This window comes from Heteronotia binoei, chromosome 11 (assembly GCF_032191835.1).
Source record: "Heteronotia binoei isolate CCM8104 ecotype False Entrance Well chromosome 11, APGP_CSIRO_Hbin_v1, whole genome shotgun sequence".
NCBI classification, from domain to species: domain Eukaryota; kingdom Metazoa; phylum Chordata; class Lepidosauria; order Squamata; family Gekkonidae; genus Heteronotia; species Heteronotia binoei.
The window spans coordinates 53,390,699-53,406,590 of record NC_083233.1 but is presented as its reverse complement, the minus strand read 5'-3'; the positions used below and the strand labels follow the sequence as shown (position 1 = coordinate 53,406,590).

Sequence of the window (15,892 nt, the reverse complement as noted above, 5' to 3'; positions counted from 1 at the left end):
GTAAATACAGTTTCATGCCTTTCAGGATAGAGTTTAGAAGTCTAGCAACTGCCTAATCACAGTGCTAACCCATGGCTTTGTTGTTTGGGGGTAAGAGTAGCTCTAAGAAATGGTGTAGTTCTCCCTGTGCATCCAAAGTACAATCCTAGGTATAGAATTGAGGAAGAAGATAGTGGGACCTTGCTTTTATGAAGGAGTGTTTACAAATGTAACCTCGCTTCAAGTTATGTTGGGGCTTTTAAATGTCAGTGCTAGCATCTTCAGTTTACTTTATAACAAAGCATTTCATAATCAACTTGGAAGCACAAGGACAGCAGATGTGAATAGCAAGAATCTTTTCTTAGATCAGGTCGAGTTCACGGGCGAGTAAACCTGATGTGAGACATGATTGTGTATTGACTGACATTAGTCTTTGGTTGAAGTGTATGATGGAATTATCAAGCTGTGTCATGGTTGGGGTTCTGTGTCAGTCTTGGCTGGTTGTAGCTTTTGTCTGATACTGCTTGTTTCCTATTGCTGCTGTATCTTACTTCATTGTCATAAATGACCTATAAACTTTCCTGGCCTCTTCCAGCTTCTGAGAGATTCAGCAGGCCTGGTGACTGATTCAGTCCTAGAGGAGTACCGACGTAGGATGGAGCTCAAGAGAGTACAATGCAGTAGTGTGAGGGCAGGCAGTACCATCCCATATCTGCTGTTAAATGGATGGAGCAGTTGGTGATTATCCCAGTAATTAAGACAGGTAAAAATTGTCATTAAGACAGGTACAAATATTCAATCCATGTATGATTATCCATTTGCTTGTAGAATGCAAACATTTTTGGAAGTGGGGGTTCTTCCCATTTGTTTCCAAGTGTAACACCATGGATGGTATATGTCAGTTTTTTACAAATGCCAAGGAAATCTTTGCTAAGTTTGGGGTATGTGGACTCTCAGTCTTTCAAAGGGGCTTCTGGAAAAAGACTTGGTCTAAATAATCAAAGAAACCAGAGTTTGATCTCTTGCCTTCTTGTGACCATAATGTAGAAGAAACAGCAAAAGGCTTCCTACATCTTGCTTCAGCAGATGTTAAATCCAGATAGAAAATGTGTGAACCTTTTTTCCAAAGTGGTGTATTTATAGATGAAATACACTCTCAGAGCAGGGTCTGTTCTTTCAGTGGTGCTCTTGATGACCTTTTGCTGTAGATTAAGAGATAACCTCTAGCTGTTGCTCCTGTTGTAATTTGTGGGTACATAAATCTCCTGGAGCTGCTGACTGGTGTTTATAGTTAGAGATATTCCTGTTAAATTTCCCTCTACATCATATCAGTGAGATCACAAATATGTTCCTTTCAGATGTGAAACGTATAGGTTCATAAATCGAATACTTTCCCCCCAACATGGAGTGTTCTATCCAAAAGAAATGTGCCAAATTTTGCCTTTATGACGTTCAAGCAGGATACCTAAACTACAGTGTTAGCTTTCACACTGTATCTGATGGTGTTTTAGTAGATGTCCTTTGTACAGAGATTGTTCTTGGTCAGTACTTTAGACGCACTGGAAATCAAAACTGCTGTAGGTAAGCAAGTTCTAAGCTGCCTTTCCACGCGGAGTGAGAGAACATTGCTAATCAGGTCACCAGTATAAATATGACTGAAAACTTGGTTTGAGGGTGACAGTGGAAAATGCAAATGGCTGGTTTCCAGGTATTACAGATAATTCTATAGCAATATCTAGGTAGCGAAGTCAGACAGCTATGGAAAGGCTGGGCAGTTTCCTTTTAGGCTTCTCCAAGAGCCTCTATTAGCAGTGCTATATAGCAATAACATTTATTTGTTTTTATCTGTATTCAGTCCCAGAAAGTAGTGATACTTCTGGAGTGTCTGTTTAATTCAATACATTGGCAGTCTGGGTATCTTTACAAACTGTTGTTTTTTTAAGACCACAGACCCTCAGGGAACATACTTCTACAGTTTCAGACAGGTCTAAGATATATTTTATGTATGTTTTCTTCATTCATGCCCCACATTTCTCCCCAGTAGAGGAACTGAAGCAACTTGCATGGTTCTGTCTTTCTCCATTTTATCCTCACAATAACCCTGTGAGTTGGTTAGACTCCAAGGTCCCACAGGAGATTTCTTTAGGGGGTTTCCCAGATCCTAGTCTGAGAATGTAATCACTACACCACTCTGGCTGCCGCCTATCATGCAGTGTAGGGTTTGTTTCTAGGAAGGGCAAGCAGGCATACAAGTGGATCCCAGAAGGCACCAATAAATTTAGAAGCTTGCATTGTAGAAAAAGAGAGGACATTTCCTGTGTTCCCGACATGATCATGGTCTGGAGACTATGGAACAACTTTCAGGTTAGCTAATCATATTACATATGAGTTTTCAGAAAACATGTACAGGGAATGCTATCGCATGTTGTTGATAATGAACATACACACCCATTTTGGGGTTGAGAAGCATTTTTCTCAGTTCATGTTGCATAGTGCAGACTTGCATAGTGATGCTGTGGTCCTTGTGTCTAACAGTTTTCTGCTCTTACCTGATGCTAAACCATAACTGGACACTTTTCATCTGTTTTTTGACTTGAAGGGAATCAAAGTCATCCTGCCCCTCACCTTCAATAGAACTTTTGTTATGACGTGGACGGGGTATCTTTGTTAAAGAAAACCAAAGGCTTACTGTTGTATAGTCAGAACCTGGAAGGTTTGCTACTTGTTCCTTATTTAACCCTTTAGGTTACATACGACTTGCGTACAAAAATTGTAAGCAAGGTCAGTGTCAGTGGGATTAATAGCATGATTTAGAGCTCTGGCAGCATCTGGCATAACAATATTGGGAGCTATGCACTGGCTTTTTGCAAAGAACTATATAATTCATCTTGAAAGCCTTTTGAGTCAGCTGCAGTTGTTGAAAGGCTCTTTCATCATTTGTGGCTGGTCAACTCAATCTGTTAAATCAAAGGCTGCTATATTTGCTTTTGCAAAGATCAAGAAATGTGGCATGACAATACTTACAGCAGTTTGTTTGCCTGATGCTGATGAGTAAAATTAATACATATACTCTTTGTATGTGCAGTGTTTGCTTAATACATTTTACATGGAGATAGAGCAACTCCTAACATTACTTTCATATTAGGTGACAGGAAGAGAATAGGTGAGCACTAAAACCTGCAGTAGTTTAACCTAGCCAGCCAACCTGGGAGAAGCATTATCTCTTTAAAGGGCTTTCTATGGAAAGCAGAGGAAGAGGAAGACCAAGAATCATCATGGGTCAGCGTATATTTTGTACATTTTGTTTGTGCTTTGTGTTCTTAGTCTAACACTGTTCTCAAAGCAGCTCACAATAAAATACAGTGAAAGCTTTATTTTGTAGATTTTTTTTGTATTAAAAATAAGCAACCACATCTGTAGGGTGGAGAGGAGATGTGATTCATGTAACCCAGAGTGTTGGTTGTAGACCTTTGAATAAGCTACTACTTCTTAATCAAAACTGCCCCATAGAATCCCTGATCAGGATAACCCAGGCAAGCACAGTCTCATCAGATCTCAGAAGTTAAGCAGGGTCTGCCCTGGCAAATACTTGGAAGGGAGGCCTCCAAGGAATACCAGGGCTGAGATGCAGAGGCAGAGGCAGGCAGTATCTAAGCCACCTCTCTGAAATGTCCTAACCACACTAGAAGTTGCCAGAAGTCACTAACTTCCAGGCATATAAGTACACAAACACACACACAATACTTTTAAAAAGCCCCATTGAATTCCTGTGATAAATGCAAAAAATGATAAAGCATTTTCTACAAGAAAAGTACTAAAGAAATTGTGTATAAATATGTTTTGGTTGAAGAATATTGATGAAGATCCATTATTTAGATCAAGTTTTGTTAAATTTTCTTTGGCTTTTGGAGCCAGACAAAAAATTAAGGAGCCTGGCTCATTTTCCAGCCTTGTTTCTTATTTCTATGACTATATTTCTAAGTATTGCTATCACAAAACCTAATCCTAATGTCTTCACAGTTTCTTGGTATGAAGAAAGTACTTAGTTAAGAAATTAATTCATTTACTGCCATTTAATGGTATAAAGTTAAATTTATATATAAACAAGTGGTGACATTAACATCATGCCATGCAATACCATTCTGATGTGAAGTGATAACATGTACTTCCACTGAGAATTGCTGAGAGATGCTGCAATAAATTCATTGCTCAAAATGCTGGAACCACAATGAAATTACTGGGCACCATGGTGACCTGGTATCTGGATTTGTTGAGCTCTTACTTAGATAAGAGAAAAACAGTAGAAGTTAATTGTTGTTTGGGATCGCTTTGTGTTGTTACTTAAGGGAAACATATTTTTAATATGCTGGGAAAGACAGAAGGCAAAAGAAGAAGGGGATGGCAAAAGATGAGATGGCTGGACAGCGTTGCTGATGTAACTAACATGAATTTGAGCAGACTTCAGAGGATCGTAGAAGACAGGAGGGCCTGGCATGACTTTGTCCATGGGGTTGCAAAAAGTCAGACTCGACTGTGCGACTGAACAACAAAAATCACTTTGTGACTGCATTTAAATTTCACAAACAAATAGGAGTCTATTTGTCATAAGCAAGAACCTGGTTTGTGTGTTCCCTCCCTCCTTCCCTTTACACACACAGCTGTGATTGAAAATTGGCTCTCATTCCAGCTTGTGATGTCTATATTAATTTTGTTTAACAGATTTTTATGGGTGGTGCTGGCATTGTAAGAGGCTCCATTAGCTTACTAGCTGGGTCATGACCCTTCAGTGCACAAATCTTTTGAATGGAATCCTGTGATGGGGGAGGGTAATGTGGGGAACATAAGACTTCTTGGCTTCCCAATAGTGAATTGGGCTTTTGAGATGGGGGAAGGTGGGACAGGGAATCCAGGCAGCCTTTTAGCATGTGAGGTAGTTCATACTGAAGTCATTTTCTTTTAAATATTATTCTCTTCCTCTGACATCACTTTAGAAAAATATGGCTTTTCCATAGATGAAATGTAGACTTTTACGTAAATACACAGATAAGCAGTATTTCAAGTTTATTAGAGAACTCTGTTGTTGCCAAAGCACCAAAGGAATTTCAGTGTGCAATACTGTTTGCTTAGTTGTTAGACCAGTGGTACTTTGTAACATGCAGAGAGCCACATTCACAATCACCATCAACTGAAAGCATCACATTTACTTTCATCCCTGACATGAAGCCTGCACCTCAGGGAGACTGGCAGCTTACCTCTTCCTCGGGTGGTGACTGTTCCAAGGTGGATACCATTTGCTACCAGGCAAAGGCAATGCTTGCTTTCTTGAAACATAGGACAGGTCAGGTGTGGTGTTTGGGGAACAGTGCTTGTCAAAAAGCCGCATGTTGCCCCAAAACACTAAGTATCACTGTGTTAGACATTGACTGTTTTCTCCTATCATCTCTGGAAAGCAGCAATCCCCAGAACTGAAATTCAGATGTGTTTTTCTGTAATGCCAGAATGCTGTGTGTGCCTGATTGGATACTTAGTGTTCATGGGTTAGTGAAATGCAAATTCAGATGCATCTTATTGCTGCTTTCTCAAAAGCAAGAAAGTATTTCTATGGATTCAAACTATTCTTTACCACTTAAAGTCATAGCAAAAGTGGGTTGACATGGCAACCATAATTATACACACTGGAGTCTTTGTAAGATTTCTTGCTGTTACATAACTTCCTTGGGGGTAAACAGTGATCTCAAGCATAGCACACATATGCAGAATACCTGGGGATTTCACAACCACTTACCTATTAATGCAGGCTGCAATGGATGAGCATGTAATACCATATAGTCAGCATATGCAAGTTGTATATGAAGACTAAAGAATCTTTGAAAAAGGTTTTAGGAGTTAGGTAAGTTGAGATCTTTCATATTTTTTCTTCTGTTTTAGAGCTCTTGCTGTTTTACATCATTTTATTTTTGCCAGTTATGGGAGGAGTGAAGATACTGAAGCTCTGTGTCACTTTTGATTAGAAGAAGAAGAAGATGATGATATTGGATTTATATCCCGCCCTCCACTCCGAAGAGTCTCAGAGCGGCTCACAATCTCCTTTACCTCCCCCCCCCACAACAGACACCCTGTGAGATGGGTGGGGCTGGAGAGGGCTCTCACAGCAGCTGCCCTTTCAAGGACAACCTCTGCCAGAGCTATGGCTGACCCAAGGCCATGCTAGCAGGTGCAAGTGGAGGAGTGGGGAATCAAACCCAGTTCTCCCAGATAAGAGTCCGCACACTTAACCACTACACCAAACTGGCTCTCCGCTCTTAGCGGATCTTATTCACCTCTCTGCCTTCTGAGACTTATGCAGCTATTGTCCCTCCATGCTTTCAAATATGTCTTCGTAGCCACATAAACTTGAAACTTGCTTTTTAAAAATAGGAAAGCTGATATTCTCAGGAAGAATTTGTCCCCACCTAGTCTATTCTGGCACTTTTCCTATGACCTAGCAGAGATACGGCCTAGGCAGAACTCAAGGAATATGTTCCTCCAGCTGGTCTTAGGACAACATGCGATTGTTGCTGCCATATGTAGCCATTGTACACTTACAGCTTGCTGATTTTGCAACTCCACTGTCCTCGGCTGAGAAGGAAATAGTTGTGTTTACTTTGCAGGATCAACTTTGGGCTGACAGTGCTATAAGTGTAAAATAGTGTGTTCTCTTGTACATTTGTTTGCAGTTTCATATTTCTAGCAGAATAATTTCTATAGGAGAAAAAGGTATATCTCGCAGCAGCACTGTGAAGTTTGTTGTGCCAGGGTTTTACACCCTTACATTCTAATTCTCCATTGGAAGTCTCAGGTGTTCATCCTGGCAGTATTTTTGCAATATGAGAAACAGAACAAATGTTTTCATTGAGCAGTGTTCATCTGGCTTTTAGGTAAAGAATTTCGAGTTATCATTGGAACCTCACAAAGGGTGAAATGTAGGGAAATGCAGAATATTTCTAAGGCTACCTTTCTGCACTGGGAATCAAATGTGAAGTGAAAGGATCTGATGCTTGAGTGCTACATTTTGAATCAGCTTGGCCAGTAGCTTTTCATATCATGCAAGGTCTCCCAGATGTCTCTCACTATGAATGTGTGACTGAACAACAACAACAAAATGTAGAATTGAAGGTATATATCAAAAACAGGAAGACTGGTCTTTCCTATTTGAACTGGTAGAGGAATGTACATTGTAGTTGAAGCCAAGCAAGGGAAACAAAATAATATAATTCATTGTGCTCTAGTTGAAAAGAAAGGGAGAAAATTGGATTGAACAGTACGCATGAGTGCTCATATGTAAGACTGTAAATTGTCTTGCCATTAAAAAACCAGTTATTGCTATGGAAATGACCCCATTGTTAATTTAATTACATGGGAAGGGATCAAATTGACAAATGTTTTTCAGCCTGAAATCATTAAACTGTTGAAATGGTGAAACAACAAACACAGCTAAGGTTGTTGCAAATTGTACAGTCAGAAATTTAGGGACAGCTCTTTCTCTGAGGATGTGTTCCTGGCTTAGCTCCACCACTTTATCTGTGAAATTTGTAATATGGGAAGTGTGATATGTAGTCTAGCCCTCAAGCTGGAATGAGGACGGTCATTTAAAAGATTCTTAGCCTTTCAGTACTCAGTGTTAAATTTTAGAGAAAACCAGAAAAATAGATTCAATTGGTTATTAGATGTCATAGCACTTCACCCATCTTTTCAGAGGACCAAGCCTTATAAACTCTCCCTACAGGTAGCAAAGCTTCCACGTTTATACTTTCTAACCCAACAATAAAGTAAACTGCAGGTCAAGCCAACTTTTGAACCTGTGGCTTTTCTAAAATTCAAACAGTAAATCATGTTTAAGTCTGTGAATCAAAAGCATAACCACTGATATTTCATACTGACATTTCTAAAGCAGCCTTATTTATTTTTTATTCTAGTGTGGGGGAAAAAACATTGATCTCTAGGGAGCTACACAGTTAAGATACTGTACTTATTATACTTCCACATGGAGTGCTTGGTGTTTCAGTGCTTGAAATGTCAAAGTTGGTATGTGTTTTGGGAAGACTTTTTACTGGATTCTAAACTAGAGTATATCCATTGGGTGATTGGATCCTTACTGTTGCATGCATTGGAAGTTGGCTACAGAGGTGCACCTTCAGTAACACGAGGACTCCTTCATGTGCCATTGCACTTTTTGTTGTCTGTATTGCATCATCTCTTTTGGACCTTAATGCTTATTGCGATTAGCATCTTTGCCTCACAGTTGGGAAGCTGTCTGTACTGATGTGAGGAAACCTTTTATGCACATAGGCTGCCTAGTGCAGTTGAGTGCATGGTGTTAACATTTTGAATTGAATCTCAATATAATTTTTAAAAACTTACAGCACTTTTAATGGAGGGATTGGTGAGAAGAAAAGTAGGACAAACCTAGTCTGTTCACATAAGGGCAACAGAACACCTGGCTTGCCTTCCCTGGGTCTGTGAACCATACCACTTGATGCTATGGAAGCAAAAAGAAGAGATCTATGATGCAGCATTTCCAGAGTCTTTGAGACGCCATGTGATGTGGCTTGATCTGGAAACAAGTAAAAGCACTCTGGCTGAAATGCAGGAGAGTCTCGGATCTAGTGTTTGGCATTCAGGTCAGGTGTTGTCTGGTGTTCTGAAGGACTGATTTATTGGAATAGCGCACGAATTAGGCAAATTACAAGAAACAAAACAACTTCTGTAAGATTTGGGAGTTCAACTCCTACCTACCTTTTTTGTAAAGAGAGCTCTGCTAAAGAGCAAAGGCAGGGATAATAATCCTGATTCTTGTGGGCTCGATATTTAAGCTGCCCCTGTAGCAAAGGTCACATTTGCTTCATGCTTCCTTCTGAGGCTTGTGTTCCAGGGTGGTGCTGAAACATATGACCAGACTATGTAGTTTTATGGGTGGGGTGGGTGGGAGTCACAGCTCTATAGAGAGCTGCAGTTGACAGATATGTGGGTTTGTTTTACTTTATGTTTCAATCAGATTGTCTCCTAAAGTGTGTTATAACAATTTAAACACACACACACACAAGATGTGCTTAGGAAAACAGCTCTTATTGAGATCTGGCTTCAGGCCTAGGCATTGCCATGTCAGGAATGGCATGCGACCTGCAAGCTGAGGACTAAGAAGACCTTGTCTTGGTCACTGCTATCAAGTGACTTAGTGTTGTAATTAAGGATAGGCTGCCAGTTACACAGTGGCATGCTGAAATATTTCACTGTCATCCCAATTTCAGCATTTCAGTTTGGTTAGCTTTTGCCTTAGCTGCATTATTTTGACTTCCTTGAACCATGTTGTTCTGCTACTTTTCCAGCTCACTATGAGTCCTGCTACATGATACAGGTTCTTATCACATTTAAAAGCCACTTGCCACGTTGCTTAAAAGCTATGCACACTATTGATCATCTTCCATCCCAACTTTCCACTCCAAGAATAATTGAGGTGGCTTACAGCAAGAATTAAAATTGATCTCATTAAGTGCCTGTACTTCATTTTCTGCTATGAAAGCCTTTGCTGTAGGTATCGTAAAATTCCAACACTTAGAACTTTTTAACAGAAGGTAATCAAAATCTTTGTATCATATAATGTATCAATTATATTAACAATTAATTATGGATATGAAAGGTGAAATTGTTTCCTGAAATTTGTTCTGTGGCAAAATATAATATGTATCTAATTTCACTGTAAAACATAGAGGTATTCTTGTCAAAAGGTGAAATAGAAAAGGCTCTCCCTACTTTTGACCCAAAACGGAAAGCATGCACGAACACTACATTATTGGCTTAGGTTTCTCTTTATTGTGCTGAGCCCTTTCCTCTTCTCACTTGGGGAAAGAATGTGTGTAGCATCTGCTGCATCTTTCTGCTGCTTTTTGAAGTATCCTTTTCTGATTCCTGCAATTGAGTCCCTTGTGTAGTTCTGTTTCAGTGAGACAGCTACAAGCTGAGCAGTGTCCCATTTTTTGAGTCTCCATATTAACCCCCCCCCCCCCCGCTTTGATCTCCCTACTTACACGCAGTCCTTTTCTATGCAATTGTGTGGACTACGAACACATTCTTAAAAGTTTTGATTTTCGTAAGTTGGTTAGCAAAACAAGTGTGCTGTCCCACTCTACAGAATGAAGAAGATGACGAAGAAGACTGCAGATTTATACTGCACCCTTCTCTCTGAATCAGAGTCTCAGAGCGGCTTACAATCTCCTTTATCTCCTTTCCCCACAACAGACACTTTGTGAGGTGGGTGGGGCTGAGAGAGCTCTCCCAGAAGCTGCCCTTTCAAGGACAACTCCGAGAGCTATGGCTAACCCAAGGCCATTCCAACAGCTGCAAGTGCAGGAGTGGGGAATCAAACCCGGTTCTCCCAGATAAGAGTCCGCACACATAGCCACTACACCACACTGAGTAAGCTGCCTGTTCGCTTTTGTTTCAAGCGACTTCTTGATGTGAATATTTGTTCCTTTATTGCAGCCATGGTTGTTTTGTGTTCTCCATCATGGCTGAAGTAACTTTGGCAGTACTTGTCAAGAGGTGTTAGCGGGATAGGAGGAAACAGTAAATGAGCAAGCAACCTGAGGTGGAAAATTGAGTATGAATCTCTCTACTGTAACTTGCTCTACTCTGGCCTGCCCTTGGAACTGACTCGGAAGCCACCAATGGGTTCAGAATGCAGCAGCGTGAGTCCTGATGGGAACACCATGGACAGCACACATTCAACCTGTGCTGCACCAGCTACACTGGGCACTGGCTTCCGATTGAGTACTGAGTCAGGTTCAAGGTTTTGATGTTGACCTTTAAGGCTTTGAGTGGTCTGGGACCAGTGTATCTGCAGGACCACCTCCTCTGTTGTGTCCCTGGAACAGTATTATGCTCTGTTGGTAGCAACTTCCTGGTGATCCCTGACCCTAGAGAGGTCCAGCTGTCCTTGACATAGGCCAGGACTAATTTGGTCCTGCCCCCAACCTGGTGGAACTCTCTGCCAGATGAAATCAGGACCCTGTAGGACCTTTTACAATTCCACAGAACCTGCAAGACAGATGTTCCAGGGGTGGCCAATGGTAGCTCTCCAGATGTTTTTTGCCTACAACTCCCGTTAGCCCCAGCCATTGGCCATGCTGGCTGGGGCTGATGGGAGTTATAGGCAAAAAACATCTGGAGAACTACCGTTGGCCACCCCTGCACTAGGCATTCGATTAAGGACAGTGACAGTTTCCTATCTAGTATCTTATTCATCGTTTCCCCCCCTCATCCCCCCATATAACACCTATAGTGTAGAATTGTAGAAGTAGCGTGGTGCCATTGGGGGTTTGTAAAAAGTTTTAATTATTCTGTTTTAAGGTTTTTAACTGTCATTTGTTGTATTACTGATGTAAATCATCCAGAGCCCAGTACTAGTCGGGATAGAGTGATTAATCAAATTAAATAATAATAATAAATATAATAATAGATGGAGAAAGGTACCATTCTTCTCTCCCCTGCAGACTGCAATGTTATAAAGCTTAACCCTGAAGGAAGGTCCTATTTATCATGCCTTTGGAAATTTCAGCTTTTTAACTGTAATTGTATTACCAGTGGACAGCTTATATTTTCCTGTGTAGGTATTCTTTTACTAATTCACTTGTTGCTGTATTGTACGTATTAGTTATGTGATAGATGTTTGGGGGATAGACAAAAATGGTTAATTGTTTATAAAAATCCATGAAATACAGTAAATACACACGAGAAGTGCAATAGGTACAGAATGACATTTCTATGCAGTACTCAAATATACACAAGATGAGTACACTGATACTCAGAACAGCACTAATCGGGCAGTATCTTCCTAGGCAAACATTGCAAGTTCCAATGTTGGCCTTTTAGGGAAAATTCCAGAAAGAGCAGCATAATATGTTTCACTTGAAACTATCGTGCATGTTGCACAGTATTGAAGAAACCTTTAAGTTCCTCAGGATTCTTCTTCAGGCTGGGTGTTTTGTACAGAAAAAGAAGAAAGATGTTTCAGGCAAATGTACTTGCCTGCCTGCTTGAGACTCCCTGGAGTTTGACAAGGACCCTGGTCCATGAAAAAAAAATTGCCACAATAAGCCTTGGTATTTAAGGTACCCCACAATGACATTTTGTGTCTGCTGTCACATACCGGAGTAGCTACCCCTCTTGACTTCATGCAGCCAAGTGTTTTATTTTGCAATTTCACATTTTCTTTGTGCCCTCGTGCTTGTGGGCAAACTGTTCTTGATTGTCAATCTAATTTTGTATTGCAATTGAGGGCAGTGCATATTTGTGTTTCTCTGTTCAGGATTATCTCAAATATGAGGCTATGGAAACCTGCTTATGTCATCTTGTTATGCAATCGTCGAGATGCTAGTGCTGAATAGGAAAATCTGTCTGAATGCTGGTCTGCTTGCCACTGAAAGGTACAGTTAGGACTTTGTATGTAATGGTACTGGCTTGGAACTGGTACTGGATTGGAACAGTTCCTTGAGAGCTTTCTGTGTGTTTGCATTTATCTGAATGCTACACTTTCATTGATGACAGAATCAAGTTGCTTTAAAAAAAAAATCTTAAGTGCCCAGAAGCCTTCCTCTTCTAGCCATATGTGCCCCCACTCACACCTCCCTTTCTACCCATCCCCACCCACTCCTAACTGCCTGTGTCCTTTCCTCACCTGGCTGTGAGCCTTCCCATCACCCATACTCTCAGCCACCCTCACAGCTGCCTGCCCTTCCGTAAGAGTGGGTAATGCATGCAGCCAGGAGCCTCTCCACCATGACTGCCAGGAATGCTGCTATTGTGCCCCATCTTTACAGCCTTTTCCTGAGCTGCACGTGCAGCCAGGAACATGGATGGTGTTCTCTCATATGAGTGGGTGGGAGCCCTGAGCCCTAGCAGCTGCCCCACTTCAGGGCATGCTTATGCCATCCTGGGGCAGATGCTATGTCTGCTTTTCTTCCCATCCCCTTTCAATTCCATAAATGAACTGGCTCTGAAGTATGAGGCTGACAAAGCTCTTACAGAGGCATTGGGGGCAGCTGCTACTTCTTTCTGTGAGTTAGTCTTAAGTTAGAATTCTTGGGCATGCACTGCATTGCGTAGTTACTGCTATAATGGTAGCTTGTGCAGAGAAGACCTGTCTTCTTTTCCAGAACTTCACTTCTTTCAAATGTTCAGGAAATTTTACAACATACATTATTGGACTTTTTACTTTCTCATGTATAACTGCTGTTGGAAAAGTATTCATCTCCTTGAAGGAAAGTCATGCAAATACTTTGGAACTTGGGAAGCCCAGCAGAGCAACTCGATTTATCTTTTTAATGTGCCAACATAAGGGGTAGCTTAATTGTGGAGAACTTCAGTTGTCTTTGGCACAGATTAATGTGGAAGTGCATTGGGGGCATGCTGGATGTTTTCACAAGTAGGATGCATCTGAGGGGCATAAACTCGCCCTCTGGGGCAGTTTGCCTGAAGGAGAGCTAACTCCACAGATTCCCCAATGTGCAGTTTGTTCCTGTTAAAACTAAAATAAGGCAATGTGCTGTTTGTTCATGTTAAAGCTAAAATAAGCTTGCAGTTTGTGTCTGCCAGAATTTATAAGTTAGTACTAAAATTCTTCCATAATACCGTGGCTACCAACCATTGCTAAGATTCCATATGCATCCTACCCAGGAATGGTAGTATTCTTTGCCAAGAAAACAACCCATGTTATAGACAGACAAAAATTGTTTGCAGTTGAAATTGGCTATGTTTATACTGAACTACAGATTTGAAGAATTTGTATCTTACACGTATATGAATTCTTGGTACTTCATAGTGGATTTGGAAGCTCTGATATTGTCATTTTTTTGAACAAAGCTTATGTTTTGAATTGCAGAAGTGTCTGGAAACATAAGAACAGCATGTATAACAGGTCATAATATTGGGAGGTGGAAGGTTGGGTGAAATGTCTAATTTGTCCTTTCTGAGTAACTTTACTTCTCCTGCATCCATAGCATCTGTCAAATTCCAGACATTTTTGAAGAAATTCCTGACTCATAACAACATATGAAAGAAATAATTGTATGCAAAATGATTGTAAACTGTTGATGAACATAGAAAGAGAATATAGTTTTATTGGAACTTCAGTAGAGAATAGATGTGGGCCCAATCATGCTCAGGTTTTCTTTGTAACCATGGGAGCAAGTTGCTCCACTTAAAACAACAGTATTTCATGTAATACTCTGGTTCTACAATGAAGATGGTATTTTACGGTGCAGTTGTCATATTTCCTAGGTGCTTTGGTTATATCAAACTAATCAATTTTTTATTTTTTAATCTACTTTAGATTTATATACTGCCCACTCTGCAAATAGACTCTGGGCAGCTAACAATCATGGTAAAAACAATTCACATTACAATTATAAAAGAATAAAAACATTTATAAACAATTTAAAAACTACATTATTAGGTGCTATAAGAAGATTTCATACCAAAGGCGGTTTCTTCATTTTACCGAGGTGAGTTCTTCTAGTGTTGCCAAATGCTCACTTTTCATGCTTAAGCAGTACAGGCAGGGAAATGTTTATTTCTTGGATGTAGCCACTTGTTTTTTTAAAAAAGGACAGAGATGCGAAATCTAAGGCGTTTGTCTCTCTCTTTTACTACTTTTGCAGGACTCAAGCTGAAATGGCTCACACTTGCCGAGGAACCATCAACCTGTCAACAGCCCACATTGATACAGAGGACTCCTGTAACATTGTGCTTTCCAGTGGAGGAAGGACATACCATCTAAAGGCTAGTTCAGAAGTGGAACGGCAGCGGTGGGTCACAGCTCTGGAGTTGGCTAAGGCCAAAGCCATTCGTATGAGGGACAACCAGTCAGGTAGAGTTGGTGCTTGGTGCATACACATGGGAAAGGTCCCTCAGAACTCTTATGCCCTCTTGCAGATCTTCCCAAGTAATGGAAGAATGTGCTGGAAGAGTGAGATTGAAAAAAAGGGCTGCTCATCAGTATTCTTGGAATAGGGCTGCAGTGGAAGTGCTGGGTTAATTGAAATTGCTGGTCTTGAGGTTGGAGCTCTGATTAAAAAATCATGAGAATTGAGGATTCTGAGTTTAGTGTAGGTGATGAAGTGGCATGGGGTTTGGATGTACAAGGCAGCTAAGTTCTTCAGCAGAATGTAAAGGACTTTGGTTGCTTGTCCTCAAAGCTTGTCTGGGTTAGACAAATGCAACCTAACAAAACAGTTCTTCATGTAGCTGTGAATCTGGCTTAGATAATATCAGAAGCAGCACTTCATTGCTCAGAAGCAAGAGCAGTGTTCTGCCTTTGTACCTTGCAAAGCAAACAGTATAAAATATATTCAGTCTCAAGTCTTATGTCCTCTCAATAAAAACACTTTGTTTTAGAGTGGTGAAGCTAGCATGTGCCATGGCAGGGATGCTAATGTTAACCTGTGATCAAAGTGAAATGATGAGGGCTTTGTAGAGTTGGAGTATTTTTTAAAATTTAATTTTATATAAATATGCAAAAATAAAAGTTTACAATTGCATTTTAAAGGAATAAAATAGGCCAGTGTCTTGATTGAATTAAACAACACAGGTACTAGAAAAATAAACTTTGAGTCTGTTTCCTCTTCCACATGTAAGTTAAGTTGTTCATCAGGATCATAGACCAGACTCTTTGCAACTATTCTTTCCCCATCTCACCTCCAAGCTCATTGGTTGGTTTCATATGCTTAGTTTCCATATTCTGGTTGCGAAGCTTCAGTTTTTGTTTTACTAATTATACATGTTTACTTTTATTTGCTTGTGTTTCCTGTCATATACATTATAGGAGAGAATTCAGCTGTGTATACCATAAGCTTTTGGATGTTATAATTAACTGAAGACC

The 15,892-nt window shown here is 40.4% G+C and overlaps 1 protein-coding gene across 2 annotated transcripts in view; it reads left to right on the top strand.

Moving 5' to 3' along the window:
* The window catches only part of OSBP2 (oxysterol binding protein 2), a 152,669-nt gene that overhangs the window by 7,198 nt on the left and 129,579 nt on the right, over positions 1-15,892 (top strand). For both annotated transcript variants that reach the window (XM_060249834.1, XM_060249833.1), the window contains exon 2: positions 14,673-14,881. In XM_060249834.1, coding sequence (XP_060105817.1) covers positions 14,673-14,881 — 209 coding nt within the window. The remainder of the gene's footprint in view (positions 1-14,672; positions 14,882-15,892) is intronic.